The 24187-nt window shown below is 47.4% G+C and overlaps 1 protein-coding gene across 1 annotated transcript; it reads right to left on the bottom strand.

Moving 5' to 3' along the window:
• Positions 1–276: 276 nt before the first annotated feature.
• Positions 277–3718, bottom strand: Aplnr (apelin receptor). Its single transcript, XM_005065076.4, has one exon. It carries the CDS (start codon positions 3475–3477, stop codon positions 2344–2346), a length of 1134 nt encoding a protein of 377 aa, XP_005065133.1. The 5' UTR covers positions 3478–3718; the 3' UTR covers positions 277–2343.
• Positions 3719–24187: the final 20469 nt, after the last annotated feature.

The following is a 24187-nucleotide window of genomic DNA, read 5'->3' as shown; positions in this document are numbered from 1 at the left end:
TCTGGTTTCCAAAACGTGTGGCCATTTGTTGTGTGGATTTTAGAGCATGAGGCTTAGCTACGCCCTTGCCCTGCCCAGTCCCCATCTTTTCACTTTCCTGGTGCTTCTCCCTCTCCTCTCAGCCCCCTTTCCAGGTTCCCACCCATTCTCCCTCTTTGGCTCCCACTGATTCCCCCCCCCCATGTGCTCTCTCACCTCTACTGAAATATTCACAGATGCGGGCTCTTGTGCCTCTCTCAAGGCACTTTCAAATGAGGAGGCTTTAGACACAGCAGCTACACAAAACAGTTTTATTTGGTGAACCAAGGTGACTAACAGGATCAGAATAGGGCACATTCTGGAGAGGGGTGGGGGTGGGGAGAAGAGGCAGCCTCCACTGCTGCATCTGTCCCATGCCATGGATGGGTTTCCTGCCTCCTAGAAGCCTCCTGCAGCCTCTACTGGCTGGTTTGAGGGTGGCCCTGGGCAGAGAAAGGAGCTGTGTGAAAGTCTCTGGCCTGAGACACACAGAGACTCAGCAGAGAGGAGTTGCCCCCCCCACCCAGCAACCCCCTTTCTGCTTCAGGAGCAGGATTTGTGCCAAAGATGGTCCAACCACATCAAGCCAGGCTCTTCCTGTTTCCGTGGCATATGTCTTGTCCTTGGTTTCCAGAGCCCTCCAAGAACAAAACCCGGAATATGCACACCCATTTCCAGCTCACAAAGGCCCCATATTAATTTTGTCCTTAAGGCCCCCCCACAGCTGTTCCAGTCACTTTCACACACACACACACACACACACCTGCAAGATAAGCCAAGAGGCTCAGTCCTGTTGGGGAGGAGAACAAACATTCACCCAGTATCTCTCATCCTGTGGCAAGAAAGTGGTATCCTTAGGAAGAGGACTGCAGACCCTGAAGAAAGTGGGAGTGGTAAGGAATAGCTGGAAAGCGGGTATGGACACAGGAGAAGGGCCATGTTATAACTATAAGTCTCTTCTTCCCACTATGGAACTGGAAGAGAAGCTGGGGCCCAGCTCCCAGATGATACTGAGGAAACAGCTCCCTACAGAAAGCCCAGCACACACATACATTTCTTTCCTAAATACGGACCAGCCGTCAGAGTTCCCCAAATCCAGTGGGGGTGTACTCATCTATTCTACATTTCTCCATATATACATTCTTACCCAAGTGGACTGTGAGACCTGCAGAGTTGCAGGAGGAAATCAGTGGGGGATCATCTAAGTTCCTTCATCCATGAAGTTCGTGTGTGTGTGTGTGTGTGTGTGTGTGTGTGTGTGTGTGTGTGTGTGTGTGTGTAGCATTTATATATAGCCACATAGACAAAAAGCAAACAGTCTTACCCAAGCAAGTGACTCTTAGTGCCAAATAGCACCAACACCTATGGAAAACATCCTAGAGATGGTGGGGTGAGTGACGGGGCTGGAGAAAGATCTGCTCTACTTTTCACAGTTCTGGGGGGGGGGGGGTAATGAGGATGGGGGAGGGGAGCCAAGCAGCATACAGACTAAATACAGATTCCCCTCTAACCCCTCTTTCTCTGGTTTCCCTTCCCAACTGCCCCTTCATAGGAACAGCGTGGTCCACAGCTTCCTCAGCCCTGTTGCCTTGTAACTCTCAAGGACACTGGGTTGTTGGGTGCATTATCTACTAAGCAACACAGAGATTCTGCCAAAGAGAAATCTCTATTCAAAACTCAGTCTGGCCCTGGTGTCTGAACCAAGAGTGAATCGATCCAACTTTTGGAAAGACCCAGAGCTCTAATTCTTTGCTTACACACACAGCCCACCCTGCCCTGTTGGCTCTCAGAAAACAGGATAAGAACTCAAAGGGTTATCCTTCAAGCTTCAGCATTCTTAACCCTTAGGAGCCCAGCCTTAGGAATCCATTAGAAGACTAAGAGTTAGATCTAGAAACTGAGTAATTAACAGTAAAAAAAAAAATCTGCAGCAGAGAAAACAAAAAAGGAAGAGAAGGGAGGGGCTAGAAAGCTGAGGAAGAGTAGAAGGAAACAAATTAAGTCAGGACTCATCTTCAACGTTTTAGGGTCCATAAAGCATTCTCCCATTTAATACAAACAGAGAAACTGAGGCTTGCAGAGGATAGGAGACTTGTGCGATGTCAGCCTCGGGGACATTGAGCTGCTGAGTCTGTGGCAAGGCTCCATCTCTTCCCTCTGAAGCACAAACCTCGGAGACGTGGAAGCAAGACAGAGCTTGGAGGCAGGGAGCAGGGAAAGGAGCCGGGGTCAGGGAGAAGGTGCAGCCATGCTACCTGGTTCTCAGAGAGCGAGGGTGAAGTTTGGGTCAGACCCAAGGCACCAGGTTTGTCTCTGGCCTCAGCCCTAGTCCACAAGGGTCTCTTGACTATAGGGAATGGATTTCTCGTGCATCGGCTCTCCTCCCTTTCCCATGTTGGGGCCAGGGCCCTGGCTGTGCCCAGAAGAATAACTGGCTGACTTCTCCCCACTGCTGCTGTGAGGGGTACCTTTGCACCTGCTCTGATCACAGCACAGCATGGAAGTGCAGGCCTGGCGAAATCGGGGGTCGAAAAAGGCGTAGAGGAAGGGGTTGAGGCAGCTGTTGACGTAGCTGATGCAGGTGCAATAGGGAAAGACATTCATGAGGAAGCTGTCGAAGTCACAGGGCCAGTGCAGCAAATTCCCCAGCATGTAGAGCGTCTTCACCAGGTGGTAAGGCATCCAGCACAGGGCGAAAGTCACCACCAACACCACGATGATGCTGAGCAGCCGGCGCCGCTTCCGCAGGCCTTCAATGCGCTCCTTTCGGAAGTGGCCAGCGATGGTTTGGGCAATGAAGAAGTAACATGTCAGCATGATGGTGAAGGGCACCACAAAGCCTACGGCGGTGGATGACACCCCAAGGCCCACCTCCCAGGCCCACTCTGAGTTTGAGGTAGCCACCATGGAGTAGTCCATGTAGCACTGGACCTTGGTGCTGTTTTCCGTGTTAGCCGTGGAACGGAACACCATTACAGGCACAGCCAGAAGGGCAGCCAGCACCCACAGGACAGCTGTGGCCACAACCCCATTGACCCTCAGCCTAAGTCGAGCATTGGCCACTGGCCTGACAATGGCCAGGTATCGGTCGAAGCTGAGGCCAGTGAGGCAAAAAACACTGGCATACATGTTGACAAAGATGAGGTAGCTGCTGAGCTTGCAAGAGAAGGTTCCAAAGGGCCAGTCAAACTCCCGGTAGGTATAGGTGGCCCACAGTGGCAAAGTCACCACAAAGGTCAGGTCGGCCACTGCCAAGCTGGCAATGAAGATGTCAGCTGAGCGTCTCTTTTCCCGGCTGCTCCGAAACACGGTCCAGAGCACCAGGCCATTGCCGGTGGTGCCTAGAAGGAAGACCAGCATGTAGATGGCAGGGATGAGAGCTCCAGAGGACTTCCAGTCTTCGTACTCACATTCAGACTGGTTGTCAGCCCCATAGTAGTTGTAACTATCATCTTCCATACTGGTGAATGGAGTGAAGATAGGCGGTGAGTCCCAGGGACACCAGCTCCAGAGCTATATCACCAACTCAGCTAGCACCCTGAGTAAGAGAAGCCCTGAGGGTGCCCTTCCTGGCATGCAGAAGAAGCCCCTCTGGAAGCTCAGACCCAGCAGAATGTGCTTCTCCGGCAGCTTCTCCCTACCGTCCGTCCCCTTCCCACCCCAGCTCAGCTAAGACACTTCCTTGCACCCTCCTGAGTCTCTGTCTCCTCCTAAACTCCACACTCCCTCCTCCCACCCTGAGGCCAACTCCTCCCTCTCTAGTGAGTCTTAAGATCTTTAAGTTACAGCCCACTTTTTTTTTTCTCCTTCTTCTAGCCACTGGGTAAGTAGACTAAATTGACCCCTACTGTGCTGGGCTGACAATTATCTGTACTTTGCAAGCCTGCTGCTCCTCCTGGCCCCGCCTCCTCTCTCTAGCTGTCACCAGCCTTCACCCCAGACTCTTACCTCTGCCCCCCCACCTCATGCCTGACTTTCAGGGTACCTATCCCCTCCTCAGTCTTCACCCTCCTGTTCGCACCCTCTCCCAACCCTCCTAACTGGTACAAATTATGCAGACTGAAATCCAGTTTGACCAGGACAAGCATGGGGCAGAGAGGGTGTGATATTTCACAGGGGGGGTCCCAGCATCTGGATGGTCCCTGCTGACCCTGCACTCCCACCCCACCCCCACCCAGATGAGACACTGGCACTCCACACTTCCTTCATTCCTCTCTATGCCTTTGGCTCCAGCCCTCTTTCTGAGAACTTTGGTATTTTGCAGAGAAAAAGCATAATGAAATTTCTCCACATTTCCTAAGCTGCTGGCAGACTACAGTTTGTAATCTACAGATGGAGGTGATATAAAGTTGGTGACAGAGTCACGGGTTGAAAGAAACCCGGACAAAATGACTGCTACCCAAGTCATTAAGACTATGGGGAAACTGAGGCTTAAGGTAAGTGTCTTGCCAAAGGTCGCTTTTTGTTGTGATTGGTAGTTTGTTTACTTCTTCTCTAAGCTCATAAGGAACACGTGATGTCATGTCATCAGGGATCTTTGGTGGCTGGCTGAATAAGTAAGTGGACTAATCGGGGAAAGAGAGAGAAAAGGAGAACACGTGTATGGGTCACTGCTTGTTAAGATCACAAACTCAGTCCTCGGGTTCTTACCAACCAATATCCATGGGCCAAGAGGTTTCATAAGACCACATAGGGTCAGGAAGTTGAGTTCAAGGAGGACACAGAATAAGGAACCACCCCTGAGCAGATGTTATAATAGTCACTCTCCCATCTGGCTTCTTCACCAGGACTTCTTCAGGAAGAGGAAGGATGCACGAGATAAGATTTTTTTAAAGCATCCTTTCTACCTCAACCCCCAAGAGTGAGGGAAGCTACCTGAATTTGGCTGGGAAGATTACAAGCTTAACTTAATAGTAGAGTGTGAGGCCCTGGATTCCACCCTTCCCCACACTGGGGGTGGGGGTTGGAAGACAGGAAAGGAGAAGGGGGGAGGAAAAGAGAAGATGCAGGAGAGAGGGAAGGGAAAAGTTGGGCTAGAATGAAATGAGCCAAAACTTTGTCTTAACCATCCATGTCAAAGGCCTTAGAAAGCTGACAGCCGCAGGAACCTTCAAGTTGAGATCCCAAATTCAGATACCTGCATGTACAAGCCAAGTATGTGTTTGGACAAAGTTTGTGATAACAAGGAGACTGTGACAAACTGGAGTTTGTCAAAAGAAACTGGGAAGGCAGTGTGCATGTCTACTGTAGTTTCAGTTACTTTAGAGGCTGAGGCAGGAGGATCACTTGCATCCAAAAGTTTTGGGACAACCTGGGCAACATAGTAAGACTTTGTCTCAAATAAAATAATAAGACAGGAGACCTCCTCAGTTCTGGTCTCTGGTCTCTGCGGGAATGTGAACCAATGTTAACCATACCTCAATACTTTTCAAGACAATGTCTAATTCTGAATGTTTATCAGAAATTTCCAGATTCATTACCATGGGGAATTAATTCCATTTTGAAAAGAAAGGTAGACTAGATGCCAGGCATGGTTGTACATTCCTATAATCCCAGCAGTTGAGAGGCAGAAACTGAAGATACATTAGTCCAAGTCCGTTAACACCCATATCAAAACATAAAACAAGAACAATAAAAGAGATCCTAGTATCTCCAGTTCGTAGGTTTTGTGTAGGAGGAGCTTCCTGAGAATAGGAGGAAGAAGAAACACAAAGAAGATACACAAAGCAGCCAGAACATACAATGCAAAGAAAGAAAAAATGAAAACAACCATGGCCAAACTCTTAGAATGCAATCTCCACAGGAAAGATGAATGGAGAGAAAGATAAGGAAAGTCCTAGGGTCTCTCCTGACCTATAGCTAGAAGTAGCAGTAATTATAGGCCTGTCTGAGTCTCGTGAGCACTATACATTGTTCACACACTGAGCGCCAGGCATTCTTCTGGGTTTTATTGTCTCTTTCCACATCAAAACAATGTGAGGAGTAGGCTGGGAAGACTGCCTGGGGGCATGAGTTCATATCCCCAGCAATCCCCTGCATCCCCATAAAAGCAAGAAAGACTGCAGGCATCTGTAATTCAGTGTTATGGGTCAGAAACAGGGAGATCCTGGGGCCTCACTAGCCAGCCAGTCTAGCCAAAGCAATCGGGTCTAAGTTCAATAACAGACACTAAACAAAAAACAAAGTGGAGTAACAATTGAGAAAACCTTTCCAACATCAAATTCTGGCCTCCATATGCACAAGTGAACACACCAGCACACGCAAATGTACATGTGCATACATTACCCACACTCATATGCCCATGCACATATACCACCCACACACGTGCAAACACACACTCACACAGACCTTAGGAAATGTATGCTTTTATTTAAACTTAGCTAAAAGATGAGAAAATTGGGACACAAGGGAGGTCAAGTAACTTGCTTACCCTTGCACTAAAGGCCCTCAACCCTTTAAAATTGGAATTGTCACATGTTAAGCATTAGAGAGAGATGGAGGATGCTAGAACGGCTATAATTTATGTATTTGCCAGAAAGAACACCTGGTTGGCTGTGCTAACTGAAAAGATAACAAGATTCTACTTCTGGAACCTTGACTCTACTGAACAGTAGCCATCACACAGTTTCACCTGGAGCTGGGGTTTCATCAGCCTCACAGTAAACAAGTCCACTTGCTTCTTCTGAAGAGGTGGCAGAATGGCAGTGTGACTGAGTAGAAATAGTTACCCTTCAGCCACTTCAGATCTAGTTGCCTGTCTGGAGGGATCTAAGAGTTGTGCAGGGGGCAATCTTCTCAGGTCAGATCAGATAAAGAGTAGACTCCTGCTATAGTCATTCCAGGATAAATACATATTCTGACATCACTATCAGTCACACACATATTTCCTTTTTGTCTCCAGAAAGATCCAGAAGCCATCCTAGGCAACCGAGAACACAGAGGGTCGGAATCATGGAGGCATGCAACAATCTTGAAATCACATCTCTCTCTCCCAGCTGTCCCACTTGGATTCCAAGCCAGATGCAAGCCCAGAGTTCTCCATGGGAAAGAATATGGAAGCATCTCTTTAATTCTCTGACTCCATTGAAAGGGAAGGGAATTGGGAACCAGGGATGGAGCAGAAGCTGATGATCTGTGCCTAGAGTGGTGGGGTGCTGATAAAACCCAGCCTCCAGTCTAGAGCCAGCTGGAGCCAGGTGGCCCAAGTGATCCCAACACCGACAGTCAGGGTCAGGCTCGCTCCTCACCCAGCTTGGAGCAGATTCATCCCTGTCTCCCACTGCACTATCCATTACAAAAGATGCAAAACTGGTAACGAGAACTGAGGTTGAAGGTCAGCGCTGTGTGCTCCAGGACTCAGAGGCTGTCCACAAACTACAAATACCCCAGGCCTGGGGCAGTCGGCTGTCCACCATCCAACCTCTCTGCTTAGCAGCCACTAAATGTTGAATGAAAACACTGGGGTGGTAACAACTTGAGTCTTCACCCCAGGGCCATTCCACTATAACAGCAAGGGCAACTTTCTGCAAAACTGATCCAAAATAATCTACTTGCAGCCATCTGGTAAAGCAGAAGCTAAGACAGAGTTGTTGGCCAGAGTCCCCAGGGCTAGCTAGCCCAGGAGAGAAAGGAGCAGGTTTCCCAGGGGACTTCTCTCTCTTCTGCCAGGTATTGTGACAAGTCAGAGAGAAACACCTCCTAACCGAAAAGTGCCTTCCACCTGTTCTATGCCCTTTGAGAAGAGTGCACACGGCTGGGAGTGTGAGAATTCTAGAGTTGGTGGTTTAGAAGCCCCCCCCTCACCTTGCCCACAGACTGACTCCTGACACAGGAAGCAGAGACAGCCTTAGGCCTGCTCTGGGATAGACAGTGTCATGTGCACTTAGTGAGTTCAAGTTTTATACGTGATGCGAAGTCTCTTAGATGTGAAGTCTCGGGATACTTGTGAACAGGCTGCAGATATGAATGGCACGAAGTGTGTGAATTCATGCATCCACAATGGTGTGCTTACTCGCATGTGCAATGGGTAAACGCATCTATGTGTGTAGGGGAATGTGATCTCTTGCATGTAGTGGGGCACACACGGCTACAGAAGAGTTGCCTACGTGTATGTGGTGGAGTTGCGTGTGCACTGGACTCACGCAGTCATGGCTTAGGATCAGGGACGTAAATAAACATCCTAGCTAAAGGACAGGAAAGTGTGCTTCTCTGGCTCTCTCGAATGCTTTCAGTTGAGGAGGAAAGCTGAAGCCATCTGCTGGGACCCCACCCAGACCTGGCTCAAGCTCTGTGCTGGGACATCAAAGTGGCAGTGGAGCCTTTCTCTGCCCCTCACTGACTTCTCACCCCCTCCCTCCTGGCTCTCTGCTGCAGCCTCTGACTTCACAGGTCTGCTTTGAACTCCACAGCTTGGGAACTCACCCAGGGCAACAGGGCCTTTTCTCTCTCTCTCTCTCCTCCCCCATGAGGCAGTCACAGCTGTGTTCCTAACAGCTGGCTTGTTGTCTGAGGGAGGGGGTGGGCGACCTAGCTGAAACTTGGCTACCCACCTCAGCCCAACATTGCACCATTATTGTCTTCAGCCACAGAACTGCAGTACTGCCCCAGCCCAGCTCCTTATCTGACCAAAACCAAATGGTCAGCCGCAGCAATTAAAGCCAAATCTCCCCCGACCAACCCCACCCACTCCACCCCACCCCCATGACAATAGCTCCTACCCCCAACTCATTCCACCATTTGCTAGTATTTCCAACTTCTTGCCCCTATTCCAAACTCTCCAGGCTCCCTGGGCTTCAGGAGAGCAAAGGCAGAAGCAGTGCACTAACCTGAGACCCAGGAATATGAGTTCCAAGCCCCTCCGGCCTATGAATGCAGTCACTGGGCAGGTGGTTGTTGAGCAGCTAGCATGTGGCAGGCAGACTGCGTGTGCGGCTCTGAGCACACAATGGGAGCCATGCAGGCCGTGTCTCTGCTCTCCCGCACTTGCTAGAGGTGAGGAAGTGATGGGTGTGTAGAGGTCATGCAGAGAGGGTTAAGCCAGCCAAGGCTGCGAAGAATAAATGACAGCTTAAGAAAGCATAGCCTGTGGAGGCCCCGTGGGGGTCTTTGACATCTTAGCTGAATTTTGAATGACCAGCTCCCTTTGTAGCCTAAACAAGTTTCTCCGTCTATCCGTGGCGACATAGGACCAGTCAGGTCTATTTTGTTATGATTCTGGGGATTGCGGTGGTATCTCCAACTGAGGCTGGTGGAGTGGGTTTTTTGCCAACAAGGTCAAAAGGGATCAGGGACCCCATCTGGAAGTCACTGAGTGACAATCATGTCAGCAAGCCCTTTCTGAGGGATTAGACTGGAATCAGCAGAAATCTGATCTTTCCTGATCTCTCTGCCCACTCCGCTTGAGCTCGTTCTCATCGATACCTTTGCCCCCTCCCACAGAACCCCATATATGACAATTCTAACAAACCCATGGGAGCCATGTTACCACCATGTGTATAACCTTGGAGGGGATCAGGGCCTTCCATGGGATAGCCATGTGTAAGGACTGAGCTCCTGGAACCTGGAACAGGGAAGACCCCCTAAATTCACTGAGGCCTTCTGTCCCTAAGTTGAGGTCATAGACCATAGAAGACAGTAAAGGAGAAGAGTTTAATATCATGGGGCCAGCATCAGTGGTACATAAAATCTTTTGGAAATAGCACAGCCCCTGTTCCCTAGACGAGATAAACCTCTAAATGCCAAGCACCAGCAGTTCAAGCTTGGGTTTTAGCAAGTCCACACAGTGGCTCTGGTTCCCCTCACGCTGCTCAGCGGGCCTTTGCTAAATAAAAACTGAGACGATAGAATCATTATTATTTAATAAATGGTGTGGGTTATGCAAACAGAATCCTTCCCCAAAGAGCACTCACCAGGGGAGAACAGGAAAGCAAGCAAAGTGGCCTTTGATGGTGAAAGGTTGTGGCAACTAAGCTACTCCACACACTGGGTTACTCTGGGGCGGAAGGCAAGGCCCGGGAGGGAAGGGCTTGTCCAGTTGTCTCTGGGCCATCCAGTCTTCCCCACACACACACCCCAAGAACCCCTGTAGAGGAAGCCTTTCTCCCCCACATCCCCTGGCCTTTGTCTGGCTGTGATGAAGCGTTTGGGCAAGAAGCAGAGGACAGGAAACAACAGAAGCAGGAAGGAGGTCAGGAAGAGGCGGATGAGACCCCAGCCAGCTCCTACTCAGCCCTACCAGCCTTCAGGATAGCAAAGCCACGTTTCCAAAAATATTTACTCGAGTCTAAATTAACGAAGCACTGTGTCAGCTCTGACAATGGGAGGATGTGGGGCTGGCTCGTCTAGGGGGAGAAGATCAACGCAATCAGCACCAGTCCAAGGGGACTGAGGCTGGGCAAGGCTAGCCTTACACGCTAAAGGAGGAAATCCTAGCCTGCCAACAGTGACAGCAGTGCATGGCCCCTCTCCTCAAGGAAAGGAGGTCGTGCTGCAGTATCAGAGTTACACAGTGTCTTCAGCCTGCCCTTCCCACCTCCATCCAGTGTGGAAATGTCCTCTACTGCACCCTGAAGGCCGCCCTAGAACCACTCGTATGCCTCGGTTGACCAGATAGCCACTCTTTCCCCTGACAGCCCGTTATCATTCCAGTCTGACAGACCTACACTTTTCACAGTACCACTGCCAATAGAGTCTGGGCTGCCCTAAGCTCCCACAGCACCACTACCCGTAGAGCAGAATTCAAAGCAGAGGGCTTGGAGCCAGTGCTGCTACTTAAAGTCTTGGAAGTCCAACCCTTACCAGACTCAGTTCCCTCATCCGTAAGATGGAAATCATCTTAGAGACTGTTCTACCTCCTGTGGCTGGCATTAGAAGTCATTAGGAGCATGAGGGCAAAGAGTTACCGCATTCAGGAAATGCTGAGAGCCCGTGGACCAAGTTACAGGGACACAGATTAAACAGAGCATAGTATGTCACCTGCCTGCAGCTAGTCCAGACCATGTTGCAGCACTCAAAATCGCCAAGGTATGGAGTGAGGCTGATGCCCATCAACAGATGAATGGACAAAGAAATAAGGTATATGTCCGCAATAGAATTGCATTCAACCATAAAGAACGAAATAATGCCCTAGAGGAATGGAACTTGACATCGTCATGTCAAGAATAATAAGCCAGTCCCATGAAGACAAACATGGTGCTTTCTCCCATACGTGAGATTTAGGCAAGGAGCAGGGCTGGGAAGTGCGAGGAAAATGATCAGGAATGTGGACGGGAAAAGGAGGAGGAACGCAGAGAGAGGGTAAAGAGGGGTGAAGGTGACCACAGAACATTAGGGCACTGTATGCACATATAGGAAGGCGGGTGTGAAATTGCTTACTTTACAGGATTACCATGCTAATGAATATGGGTATAGAGTTACATAAGGTCAGAAAATCAGTCATCTCTTCTCAAATAGCACACTTCTGAAGAGCTGTCCCTGTACTGTGTGGCACTGTGGCTCTCACTGCACATCACAGCCATGAGCCACGGGACTGTGGCCCAGCAATGTGTGGCACTGTGGCTCTCACTGCACATCATAGCCATGGGCCACGGAACTGTGGCCCAGCAATGTGTAGCACTGTTGTTCTAACCGCACACAGCCATGGGCCACAGGACTGTGGCCCAGCAGTGTGTGGCACTGTGGCTCTCACTGCACATCACAGCCATGGGCCATGGGACTGTGGCCCAGCAATGTGTGGCACTGTGGCTCTCACCACACACAGCCAAGAGTCACAGGACTGTGGCCCAGAAGTGTGTGTGGCTCACTGCACACAGCCATGGTGAAGGATGAAACGCGTGCTGAGTGTCAATGACACCAAGTAAGAGAAGGGGCGTGACCACATCTCATTTGAAATTTGCATACAGGTTACCCATTAAAATAATAATATGTGTGTATGAGAATAAATGAGACGTTTTAACATGAGATTAACTTATTCTGCTTTCCTCACTGACTGCTTACAAAACTAAAATCACATGTGGAGCATGTGTAATATTCCTATCGAACAATGCCCGAAACAAAGAATCTGACATCAGGGTCAGGATGCTCACTCTGGAGGCCTCTCTGGTGGTACCTTAGAATGGGGGAGATCATAAAAAAAACAGGTCAAAGCCAGTGTGAAGGAGAGGATGCAGCTCGGACCGTGGAATCATGGGTAATTTCTCTAAGCCAGAGGGTCGGTACTTGTAATAACCAAATCTTGCATCTTGGTAGGCTAAGTTCATTATCAGTCACTTATTTTTTTTCTGAGTCTAATTTGGTTTTGTGTTTTGTGTGAGTGTGTGGTTGCATATATTTGTGTGTGTGCGCGCGCGCGTCTGCATGTAGGCATGTGTGTGTAAGTGCAGATGCCCATGGAGACAGAGTGTATCAAATTCTCATGGAGCTGGAATTATAGGATACTGTGAGCCATCCCTATCCGGGTGCTGGGAACTGAACTCATCTCCTCTGCAAGAGCGGTAAGTACTCTTGGCTACTAAACCATCTTTCCAGTCCCCCAAAGTCAAGGCCTTTCCACTGCTCTGAAGCCACATGACCCTAAGCCAGTGATGTAACCCTCTGTGCCTCAGTTTACCAATCTGTAAAGTACATGTAACTTTATAGCATTTAATATTCATGTATTTCTTATTGTATTTCATGTATGTATGCGTATAGCCTGCATATATGTGTGTACAACACGGGCATGCAGTGCTCGTGGAGCCAGAGAAGAGAATCAGGTACCTTGGAGCTGGAGTTATAGATACTTGTGAGTCACCATGTGGATTCTGGGAACTGAACTCAGTTCTCTGGGAAAACAGCTAGTGCTCTTAACAGCATACCCATCTCTCTAGCTCCACTTAATGGCATAAAATGGATGGATTTGGGTGGGCGTTAGTTTAGTTGGTAACATGCTTGCTGTGTAAGTGAGGCCTTGAGTTTGACTTGAGAGCACACGTAAAATACTCTAGGCATGGTGATGCAGCCATCATTTTATAATTTTGCTGTGAGCGCATGTAGCTGCATATGTGGGCTCAAGTTCATGAATGTGCATGTACATGTGTATAAGGAGGCCAGAGGTCAACGTTGAGGATTGTTGCTCAAGATGCCATGCACCTCTTGTTGCCTTTTTTCCCTTTAATGGTCAAAAGCACTTGCTGTTCTTGCAGAGCATTCAGTGGTGGTCACCAGTGCCCACATGGTGGTCCAAAAACAACTGTAATTCCTACTCCAGGAGACCTGATGCCTCTTCTGGCCTCCACAGACACCTGCATCCATGGAGTGAACATCATATATTCAGGCACACATGCATACACATAAAATAAAAATTTTTAACTTTGCAAGGCCAATCCAGTTTGTGATTACATAATACAGACATGAATGAAGACCAGGCCATGGATCACTCTGTCACAATAATAGTTAAGAATCATAGTAACAAATTAGTGGTGTGTAGGTGTGTCTGTGTACACACATGGAAAAGGCCATGTGGCAGCCAGAAGATGGTGTTGCAATGTCTTCCTTGACCGCTTCTCCAACTTATTCCTTCCATTTTTGTTTTTTAGTTAGCATAAGATATATTCGACATCATCATGCATTTTAAGATAGCCTATGGAAATGAGAGAAAATATTTGCCAACTATACTTGAGACAGAGGGTTAATATCTAGAAATTACAAAAAAGTACAAAAATTAAATAGCAAAAAATCAAAACTGCCAATCAACAAATAGGCTAGTGAGATGAACAGGCAGTTCTCAAAAGAAGAAACAGAGCCAGTAAGTATTCTGAAAGTGTTCAACAGCCCTAGTCCTCAGGGAAATGCAAATTATAACTACTTTGATACACCACTTCACCCCAGGCATAATAACTATCATCGAGAAATCTAACAATAAATGTTAGAGAGGCTGTAGAGAAAGAACACTTATTCACTGCTGGTGGAAATATAAACTGGTAGCCATTGTGGGTATTAGTGTAGAGGTTCCTCAACATGCAGATATTCCACTCCTGGGCATATACCCTGTCCATATCCCACCACAGAGACACTTGTTCATCCATGTTTTTTATTGCCTATTTACTACAGCTAGGAAATGGATTCGGCCTAGATGTCCACCCACAGATGACTGGATTAGGAAAATGTGGTGCGGACACACAATGGAATCTTATCCAGACGTAAAGAAAGTGAAATTTGTAGGGAATGAATGCATGCGGAAAATATAACATCAAGTGAGATGATTCGCCTTATTTTTGGAGATGGAACCTGAGCTTGCTATTTTGGTTAAACTGTCTGACTTGCAAGATACGGCCACGTGCCTCTACCCCCGCCAGCACGGGAGTTGCAGGCATGTGCCCTCAAGCCTGGCTTTTAGATGGGTGCTGGCAATCAGGACTCAAGTCCTATACCCATGGAGCAAGCACTGTACCTACAGGGCCACCTCACCAGTCCACTGCCGAGTGTTTATTCCGTGAGAACAGGGTGAAAATCAAAGCAGCAAACCTGGGAAAGAAAGTATCCCGGTTCACATTCTGGATGTGCTGATGAAGCCTGGCCTCCGTTTGAACAACTACGAAATGGACACACTGGTGGTCAGAATTGTGAGGTTAGGGTTAATGATACTTTCTATCTAGTGTCTTACTGTAAAAAAATAGTTGACCCTTGCACTGTCAGAATGGCTAAAATCAAAAACACCAATGACAGTTTATGCTGGAGAGGATGTGGAGAAAGGGGAACACTCCTACACTGCTGGTAGGAGTGCAAACTTGTACAACCACTTTGGAAATCAGTATGGCAGATCCTCAGGAAAATGGGAATCAGTCTACCTCAAGATCCAGCAATTCCACTCTTAGGCATATACTCAAGGGATACACATTCATACAATAAGAACATCTGTTCAACTATGTTCATAGCAGCATTATTTGTAATAGCCAGAACCTGGAAGCAACCTAGATGCCCCTCAGCTGAAGAATGGATAAAGAAAATGTGGTACTTTTACACAATGGAGTATTACTCAGCACATACACACAAAAAAATGGAATCTTGAAATTCAGGCTAATGGATGGAAGTAGAAGAAACCATCCTAAGTGAGGCAACCCAATCACAACAAGACAAACATGGATATTAGGCATAGAGCAAAGAATTACCAGCCTACAATTCACACCACCAGAGAAGCTAGTCAACAAGGAGGACCATAAGAGAGATATACATGGAAAAGGGGAAAGAGACAAGATCTCCTGAGCAAACTGGGAGCATGGGGGAGGGAAGAGGGAGCTAGGAGAAAGAGAAGGGGAGAAGAGGAGGAGAAAGAAGACATGAGGGAGCAGAAAGATCGAGTCAGGGCAAGAATAGAGGAGAGCAAGAAAATAGATACCTTAATAGAGGAGTCCATTTAGGTTTAAAGAGAAATCTGACACCAGGGTAATGTCCAGAGATATACAAGGATTACCCTAACTAAGATTCTAAGCAATAGAGAAGAGGCTATCCTAAATGCCCTGCCCCTATAATGAGATTGATGACTACCTTATATGCCATCCTAGAGCCTTCATTCAGTAGCTGATGGAAGCAGAAGCAGACACCCATTGCTAAACACTGACCTGAACTCCTGGAATCCAGTTGTAGAGAGGGAGGAGTGATGAGCAAAGGGGTCAAGACCAGGCTTGGAAAACCCACAGAAACAGCTGACCTAAACAAGGGGATGTTCATGGACCCCAGACTGGCAGCTCAGGAACCAGCATAGGACAAAACCAGGCCCTCCGAATGTGGCTGTCAGTTAGGAGACCTAGGAAGTCTGTGGGGCCTCTGGTATTGGAACAATATTTATCCCTAGTGTACAAATGGACATTGGGAGCCCATTCCACATAGAGGATACTCTGTCAGCCTAAAAACATGGGGGGAAGGCCTAGGCCTGCCCCAAATGATGTGACAGACTTTGATGATCCCCCATAGGAGGTCTGACCCTTTCTATGGAGCAGAAGAGGGATGGGTTCAGGGTGGGTGGGGGGCATGGGAGAATGGGAGGATGGGAGAGAGAGGGAACTGGGATTAATCTATAAAAGAAGATTGTTTCTAGTTTAAATTTTAAAAAATCTCAAAAAAAAATATTTGATCCTTGGCCAGGCATGGTGACATATGCCAACAATCCCAGCACTTGGGAGGTTGCAGCAGAAAAAAATGGAGAGTTCAGACACAGCCTGCGCTACATGAGATCCTATTTCAGGAAAAAAAAAAAAGATTCCATTCTGTCTAGCCATGCCTGCTCTATTGAGTTGCTTTTTTTTTTTTTTTTTTTGCTTGTTTGTTTGTTTGAGATAATCTCATAGCACAGGCTAGCCTTGACTCTAAAGCAATCCCTTTCCTCAGCCTCCAGAGTTCCGGGATTGCAAGCATACACTGCCATACCTAGCTCTGCCCACAGCTTCATTGGCAACCAGTAGGCTGGCCCATCGCTTTGTGTAAATAACCACTGCATATCCAGAGGCTCTGCTGGGAGTTGCCCATCAGTTCGCAGACACATCCAAGATCACAGGTACCCAATAACAATATACCTTGCCAAAAAGATGCAGTACTAATGCTACATTAAGCTCATACTCGCAACTGCTCAGGGCTGATGTGGTTGGTCAGATAGAATAAGGCACTGGATATAGGTAGACTCTGCTAGAACCAGCCTACAGAGCCTGGGCTTGGGAGGGTTCTTAAGGCCTCTGACTGCTTGGTGATGCTGACCTCTGGTGGCCATGTTCTGGTACTCAGTCTGTCCTTTCCACGTTTTGCAACTGGTTTCTAAAGCCGCCTCAGGGATTCGGACCTATCAGGAGGCCCAGAAGACCCAGTGACGTCTTCCGTTCTTGATGAACCTGAGGCCTCTGGAACTGCTTGCTAACCCCAGGACCTTGTAGCTTTTGAACTGGGTGAACCCTTAAAGAAGGAGGGTTACCCACAAGCAAATCAGCTGATGGTTTGAGGGCGAACAGGTCCCAGAACCCAGCACAGGTACCCGATGAACCAAACCAAGCTCACATGGCTCCACCTTACTCAGGGTTTGAGGCGCATATCCTGTCTTGAAATGTTGTTGAGCTGCACTGTCATGACACAGCATTATGTTATGACTCTGACGGAGAGAAAGGAAAGATCTTGTATTACTATTTTCTCTTCGCTTGGTGCAGGCATGAAAACAGGAGGCGTTTGAATCGTCCCCAGCATTACTCGTGACTCTTCCTCAGGCATGCCACTCTGCAAAGATGACACAGAAAGGGGAAACGAAACTGTTTAACTAAAGAAAATTATGGGCTAGAAAGAGACTGAGAAACTGCTTTAATAAACTGATAACTGGTGAGAAAAGAGTCGGCCCTGTCGGGGAGATTCTCGTTGCTGAGCACACAGCACCACCTTGTGGTTATGTCTAGAACTAGCAGTCTGCCTCCACTCGACTTCAAATCGTGCCCGGTATAAATGCACACATGTATGAGAGCTTAGAAAAAATAAATAATTTTAGATGCAATTTTTACAAAACCTCTCCTATGCATTTTACTTTGGTTCCTTCCCTGAGCCTTTTAACTGGCTTTGTGTATTTTCGTGGACTTTGCACTGGAGTCTCTTGTGCTGTACCTACTAATGTTAGCATGTAAAAAGGAGTATGCACATAAAATTGGCCTAAGCACTATCTGCAGGAGACAGTGCTTATTCATAATCCTGAAAAAGATATCCCAGTCTTTACTCTGGGAAAAATAAACACTCTGGGAAAAATTTGACAGGAGCAGGGGGGAGAGAGGGCAGAGATTGAGATCATAATGTCCTGTCTTCAGCCCTGGCCCCTCTGAAAAGACATATGAACTTCAGCACAGAGATAATCAGCTACAACCAAGAGCTGGAGTTCCAGGATCCCGTCTCTCACTTAACAGTGTCACCTGTGTCCCCTCTTCGAAGGACCCCAGATTAAGCCCAATGGAGTCAAAACACCACCTCAGCCTCTGCTTTCATGAGCCCTAGAGCCCTGTGGGAGAGAGCTTCCCATTAGTGAATGACATGAGAAAAGTCCGTCTCAGGTATGAACATCATTCTAGCTACGGCTAGAGTTCTGGGATTCTGACTCCGAGAGACGTTTAATGCTGGAAAGGGTCTCTGTAGCCTACGTCAGATGAAAGAAAATGGTAAGCTTGCTGGCATGTGTGAGACCCTCAATTCAATCCCTGGTCCTTCCAAAAAAGAGTATAAAGAAAGTCCTATTTCTCCGTCAACGACTTCTTTAAATGACTTTTGTAGCTTTAAAAACATTGATGTTGGCAAGGATGAGGAGAAAGGAGAACACTTACGCACTGTGGGTAGGAACATAAATCATTTCAGCCACCATGGACAACATGGAGAGGCCACACAAAACAAGGGAAAGGACTACTACCTGACAGGCACAGCCATCATTGGGTGTGCCCAAAGGAAAGGAAGTCAGTGTTGCCTTGAAGAGACCTCTCTACTCCCGTGTTTACTACAGGGCTTTTTGTAATAGTCAAGGTCTGAGCTCAACCTAGATGTCTGTTGGAAGATGAGTTCAGGGCTGGGGAGATGGCTCAGTGCTAAAGCACTTACCACACAAGCCTCAAGACCTGAGTTTGAATCCCAGGAGCCTATGTAAAGCCAGGCAACATTGGTTTGGGATTTGGAAAACTCCTGGAATCCGGTGAGCAAGCAAGCTTGGCCTACACAGCAGCTGTGTATATCTATCTATCAGCTGAAACACGATATAACTGTTAAGGCAGACATGGTAGTGCACCCTGTTAGTCCCAGAACTCAGGAGGCAGAGGCAAGCAGATCTCTAAGTTTGAGTCCAGCTTGGTCTACAGAGCAAATTTCAGGACAGCCAGGGCTACACAGAGAAACCTGTCTTGAAAAAGAAAAGAAAAGAAAGACAGAAAGAGAAAAGAAATGCAATTTAATTTTAATATTAAACTTGTAAAACAAAACTGCACATAAATAATCAAATAGTGCATTGTGGAAGATTAGGAGTGACTGTACCCTATCAAAGTGTGAAGCACATGCTTAGTCTGGGATCCCTAGGATGGGATGTATAAAGGCATCTTATATTGTTGGGGAAACTAGGACAGAGCTCCCTTCCCTTGGAAGATGAGGGCTGTACTGGGAGTTGGAGGAAAGGTTGATAATTGAAGATGCACTGGGAAAACACATACAGAGGTCCTGTGGTAAAATGGAGAAGAGGCTGAAAGAAGCCAAGTCAGGCTTCAACAGAGAATGATAGGAAAGACAAGGAAAACCAATGACCAGATCACCAGAGCAGCCTAGATAAGTCTGTCTCTTCCCTCCAATGAGTGGAAAGCCGAGTGTGGTGGTGACATGATCCAGGTGCCATGAAAGAAAAGCTACACTAGCTGTATGTGCTGGACAAGAGGGGCAACAAGAATGCAATTAGGAGACCCTGATTCCACCAGAGATGATAGCAGCCTGGAGTAAGGGCGCACTGCTCAGAGTGGGGAAACCTGGGCAAACTGATACCTGGAATTAGATGTGGGTATACAGAAAAGGGGGATGACAGGATAGTGCTAAGAATCCCTGTTCTCTGGACCCAAACAAAGAGGGTGCCACTCTTGGAAACATGGCATGGGACCAGAAAGCAAACTCCTGTGCCCATGTCTTCCTCCCTCTAACAAGCACACAGTCTTCCAGCAGTCTGCTCCTGGACTCTCCCTTCTCCAGTACCAGCTCTGCAAGGGCTCTGACAAGCCTGCCTCAGGCAAAGCCTGATGGTTCCTCATGCCTGAACCCTGTCATGCATCCTCTTGCTTTCTGCCCTATGCTTCTGTAAATACCACCAGACTTGACTTGGTTCCTGTTCTTGCCTACAAACTCAGAAAAACAATGTGTTTGTACTCAGGTCAACAGACGAAGTTTCTACGGCTGTTTGCTATTTGTTCTGCCAGTCAGCCCACTCAATTGCACATGTTAGCTCCCTCTCTCCCTTCATCCTTCTTGACAGTCACGTAGATTAAGAAGCCTCAGCTGCTTTGATCCAAGCACTTGGGAGGCAGATGCAGGAAGATCTCTGAGTTTGAAGCCAGACTGGCCTACAGAGTGAGTTCCATGACAGCCAAGACGACACAGAGAAACCTGGTATCAAAAAGCAAAAAAAATGAATGGGGAGGAAGAGGAAGAAAAAGAAGGAAGAAAGAGGAGAGGAGAAGAAGGAAGGAAGAGGAGAGGAGAAGAAGAAGGAAGAGGAGGAGGAGGAGGAGAGGAGAAAAGGAGGAGGAGGAGAAGGAGAAGGAAAGAAGGAGAAGGGAGAAGAGAAGGAAAAGAGAAGAAGAAGGAGGAAGGAGAGGAGGGAGGAGGGGGAGGAGAGGGGAAGAGAAGGAGAAAAAGGACTGCTTTCCAGAAAGCCAGACTAAATCAATGAGATAACACCAAGTTCCTGCTGGGGGCATATATCCAACTAGAGACAGGGCGAGCAGGATACAAGCCTAACTGTTACAGACTTCTGCTAGGTCACTTCCTTTCAAAACAGAAAGCTAACTTTCACTTCCCATGATTCCCCCTTGCAATAGACTGGAACATGGATGTGGACTGATGAGCCTACTTTGACCATGAACACACAGACAGCGACCACAAGAGTAGCACAACAACCAGATAACAAATAGAGAACTGAGCCTCTGTGGTGGTTTAAGAGAAAATGCCCCCAAAGGGGGTGGCACTATTAGGAGACATGGCCTTGTTGGAGGAAGTGTGTCACATGGGGGTGGGCTTTGAGGTCTCTTTTTTCAGGCTTCCCTCAGTGTGACCGTCAGTCAACTTCCTGTTGCCTGCAAGACATAGCCAGCACCACATCTGCATAAACGTTGCCATGCTCCCTTTCATGATCATAATGACTAAACCTCTGAAACTGTAAGTGAGCCACCCTCAACTAAATGTTTCCTTTATAAGAGTTGTCATGGTCAGGATGTCTCTTCACAGCAACAGTAAACCCTAACCAAGACAGCCACCCACCTAATTTTGAATTATTAACCGCAAAAGAAAAAAAACAGTGGTGAAGTCCTGTTGCTCTGTCCCACAGCTTAGCCTGTACCATAATTAACACACAAAGAACAAGGGAACCGGACCAGGCCTGAAACTAAGAGGCATTTCAGGAGCCTTACTGGGAGCAGCTGGGCATGGGAACTTGAGGGATTAGGTCGGGGGTGGGCAGATGGGGAGAGTGCTGAGAAAGATGACTGGAAAGGGGGACATTACAGAACCATATAGAAGCCTGCTGCAAGGAAATTTTCCAAGAGGCTACAAGGATGGCCCCAGAAAAGACTCCTGGCAGCAGTGGATGTATAGCCTGAGCTGGCCACACCCTGTGATCAGATTATTGACTACCCCAGTTGTTACCAGAAAGTCTTCATCCAGTGACTAATGGAGGCAGGCTTAGAGACCCAGGGCCAAACATTGGGCCAATCTGGGGGAGTCCTATTGATGAGATGGAGGAGGGATTGTAGGAATCAGGGGCTTGGGGACATTTGAGGAAAACCCACAGCCTGGTTCATGGTAACTCACAGAGTCTGAACCATCAACCAGGGAGCCTACATGGACCAACCTAAGCCCTCTGCATATATGTAACAGTTATGTAGCTTGGTCTGTTTGTGGGACTCCTGACAATGGGAGTAGAGCTATTGCTGAAGCTTTGGCTGGCTCTTGGGAACCCATTCCTCATGTTGTATTGCCTTGCTCAGCCTGAACACAGGGGGAGGTGTTTGGTCTTAGAGCAGCTTGATATGCCATGCTTTGCTGACACCCATGGGAGGCCTGCCCCTTTCTGAGTGAATATGGAGAAGGGATGGATTGGGGGGAGTGGGGGAGGGATTGGGAGGAGAGGAAGGAGAGGACACTTCCGTCAGGATGTAAAGTAAATTAATAATAAAAAAAGAAAAGAAAGAAATCCAATAGAAATGATAGTTGATCAGCTAGATGAGTTTGGAATGCAAAGAGGAAGTATCTGTATGTATGCATGCATGCATGCATGCGTGTGTGTGTGTGTGTGTGTGTGTGTGTGTGTGTGTGTTCACAAATCACACCTCTCTCATGTATGGCTGGTAGTTAAATCCCGAATGTATATGAGATAGAGATCTGGGAAAAGATAACAAGGAAAAGGGTGTCTGTACCAGGCAGCATCAAGAGTTGGTCCAATGATCCCTGCCTCCTGGTAGGTATGTCTTTGTCCTCTTGAAAGTAGGTTGAACCTAATGTGTGGGAAAAAATAACAGAATGTCAATCAGGTGACAAAAAGACTAGCCTACAATTGGATATCCATTCTCTCAATCACTTGGAAAGTCAACCATCATATTGTGAACTGCCCTGTAGATGTGACAAGGATCCAACAGCTGGTACGGGACTGAAGACCTTAGTTGAACATCCTGTAAGAAGGAAATCCTGCCAATCAGACTCTGAAATCCCAGTCAGGCTTTCAGATGACGGCAGCTCCTTGGTTGCAGTTTTAGGGAAGTTGTAAGCCAGAGATACCCGGATGTACCACAGCCAGACTCCTAACAAGAGAAACTGTAAGACATGCGAGCCTGTTGTTCTCTATCGAGGACTAATTTGTTTCTCAATAATCAGTAATTAAGACGGAAGCCATGCCAAAACCTTGAGGACTCCCCTCATTTAATGACTAATAGAGGAATATGAGCCTCAGATAATAATAAGCATGGGCCAATCCAGATGCGGACCACGGAATCCTAGAGAGGATCATGACAACTAAGAAAGGAATGAATGGTCAGTTGTTTACAGATTTTCTGATAGAGCAAATAATTGAGAGAAAAATACCAGATGACAGTAAGACATGGAATCCCATAGACTGGGACATAAGGGAATGTCTCAGGATTGGCGGGCCTAAGAAATCTTTTTGCTACAGTTAGAAGAAAGAAAGGAACATTGCTTTCGCTAGAGTGGTGACAGTTAAAACAAGAAGGAAATTTAACACCCCCTACGATGGTTTGACAGTTTTAATTGAGATTGTTTGTGAGGTGGGAGGGGGCATGGTGTCTTCTAGGATGGCAGTCTAAGACTTTCCCCAGGAAAAGTCATAACCTATGAAGTCTCTAAAAATTGTCCTCAAGTCATAGAGCACCTGCAACCATTGCTTAAATTGCTGTTAGACCAGCCAAAGGCTGTGGAGCTTGAATGAGGGCATGTTCACTCTCTCCTCTTTCTCCATCTCAGAAAAAAAGATGTTAGCTCCCATCTGGGCAGATGTGGCCAGGAAAACAGGAATCCCATTCCCAGACAAAAGGTATAGTAAATCATTATGAAGGACATGCCATCCTTGTTTATTTCCCCAAACTCCCAAGTTGCAAAGGTCAAACTCCTAGAACACGTCAGATCAGGAGGAAGGGCCCACTTTCTCCACCTAGTCCCCTAAGGAGCAGAGTGTGCCACACACAGCAGACTGCATGTGTGGGATCTTGAACGTCCTCACCTGCTTCATTCCAAGATATGGACTCATGCTGGGACAGGCAAGTCAAGACGAGCCGAGGTAACCACCCCTGCCAGATGAACCAGGAGTGTCACTCCAAGAAAACTGGGCCACTGCCACTGCCTCTGCCCAGCTCTAAAGAAGAGGTTGAGATGTTGGTGAGAGGCACAGAGGGTTTCAGAGCTAACGGTAAAGAAAATGGTTTTGTTTGAAACAGAGAGTAGGCAAAACCAAGGTCAAGGTCACTCTCAATGGCAACAGAGATTTTGGAGCTCCTCAAGAAGAAAAAAAACCTAGCAGGTCCGTCAGAGCCAAGGAAATAAGCCTTCTTTGGAATACCAGTCGGAACCAGAGTGAGAGACGGCTAAGAACCATGCAATGTCAGAACAAACCAACTTTGCTCTTAACACATGCCTTAATCAGATTACAGAGCAACTGATACCCCAGGATATCTGCAGCAACAATGTGAAAACCCAAGTGAATTAGTAGAACTGGAGTCTAAAGCGATACTAGCAGGGGTAGACTTTAACAAAGATCAAAGAGTCAAGCAGAGCCCCACTGAAGTCTGGGTGCCCAAGGCTTAAAAGACATCACAAACATGATTCAAGTCACTAAGAAAATAAAGACACAACAAAAGCAAATCACAAAGAGAATCTGTCTGCAGAACTCCTGTGATATATTACCTGGAGTGTCTAAATCTTAACAAATAAAGTGGAAGACCAG

This window comes from Mesocricetus auratus, unplaced genomic scaffold (genome assembly GCF_017639785.1).
Source record: "Mesocricetus auratus isolate SY011 unplaced genomic scaffold, BCM_Maur_2.0 Super-Scaffold_100004, whole genome shotgun sequence".
In the NCBI taxonomy this organism is placed as follows: Eukaryota; Metazoa; Chordata; class Mammalia; order Rodentia; family Cricetidae; genus Mesocricetus; species Mesocricetus auratus.
This window is presented reverse-complemented; position numbering and strand designations above follow the sequence as displayed.

What these genes read in the sequence shown, in the direction of transcription:
- Aplnr (XM_005065076.4), bottom strand. Translation starts at nt 3,477, where the DNA reads ATGGAAGATGATAGTTACAACTACTATGGGGCTGACAACCAGTCTGAA.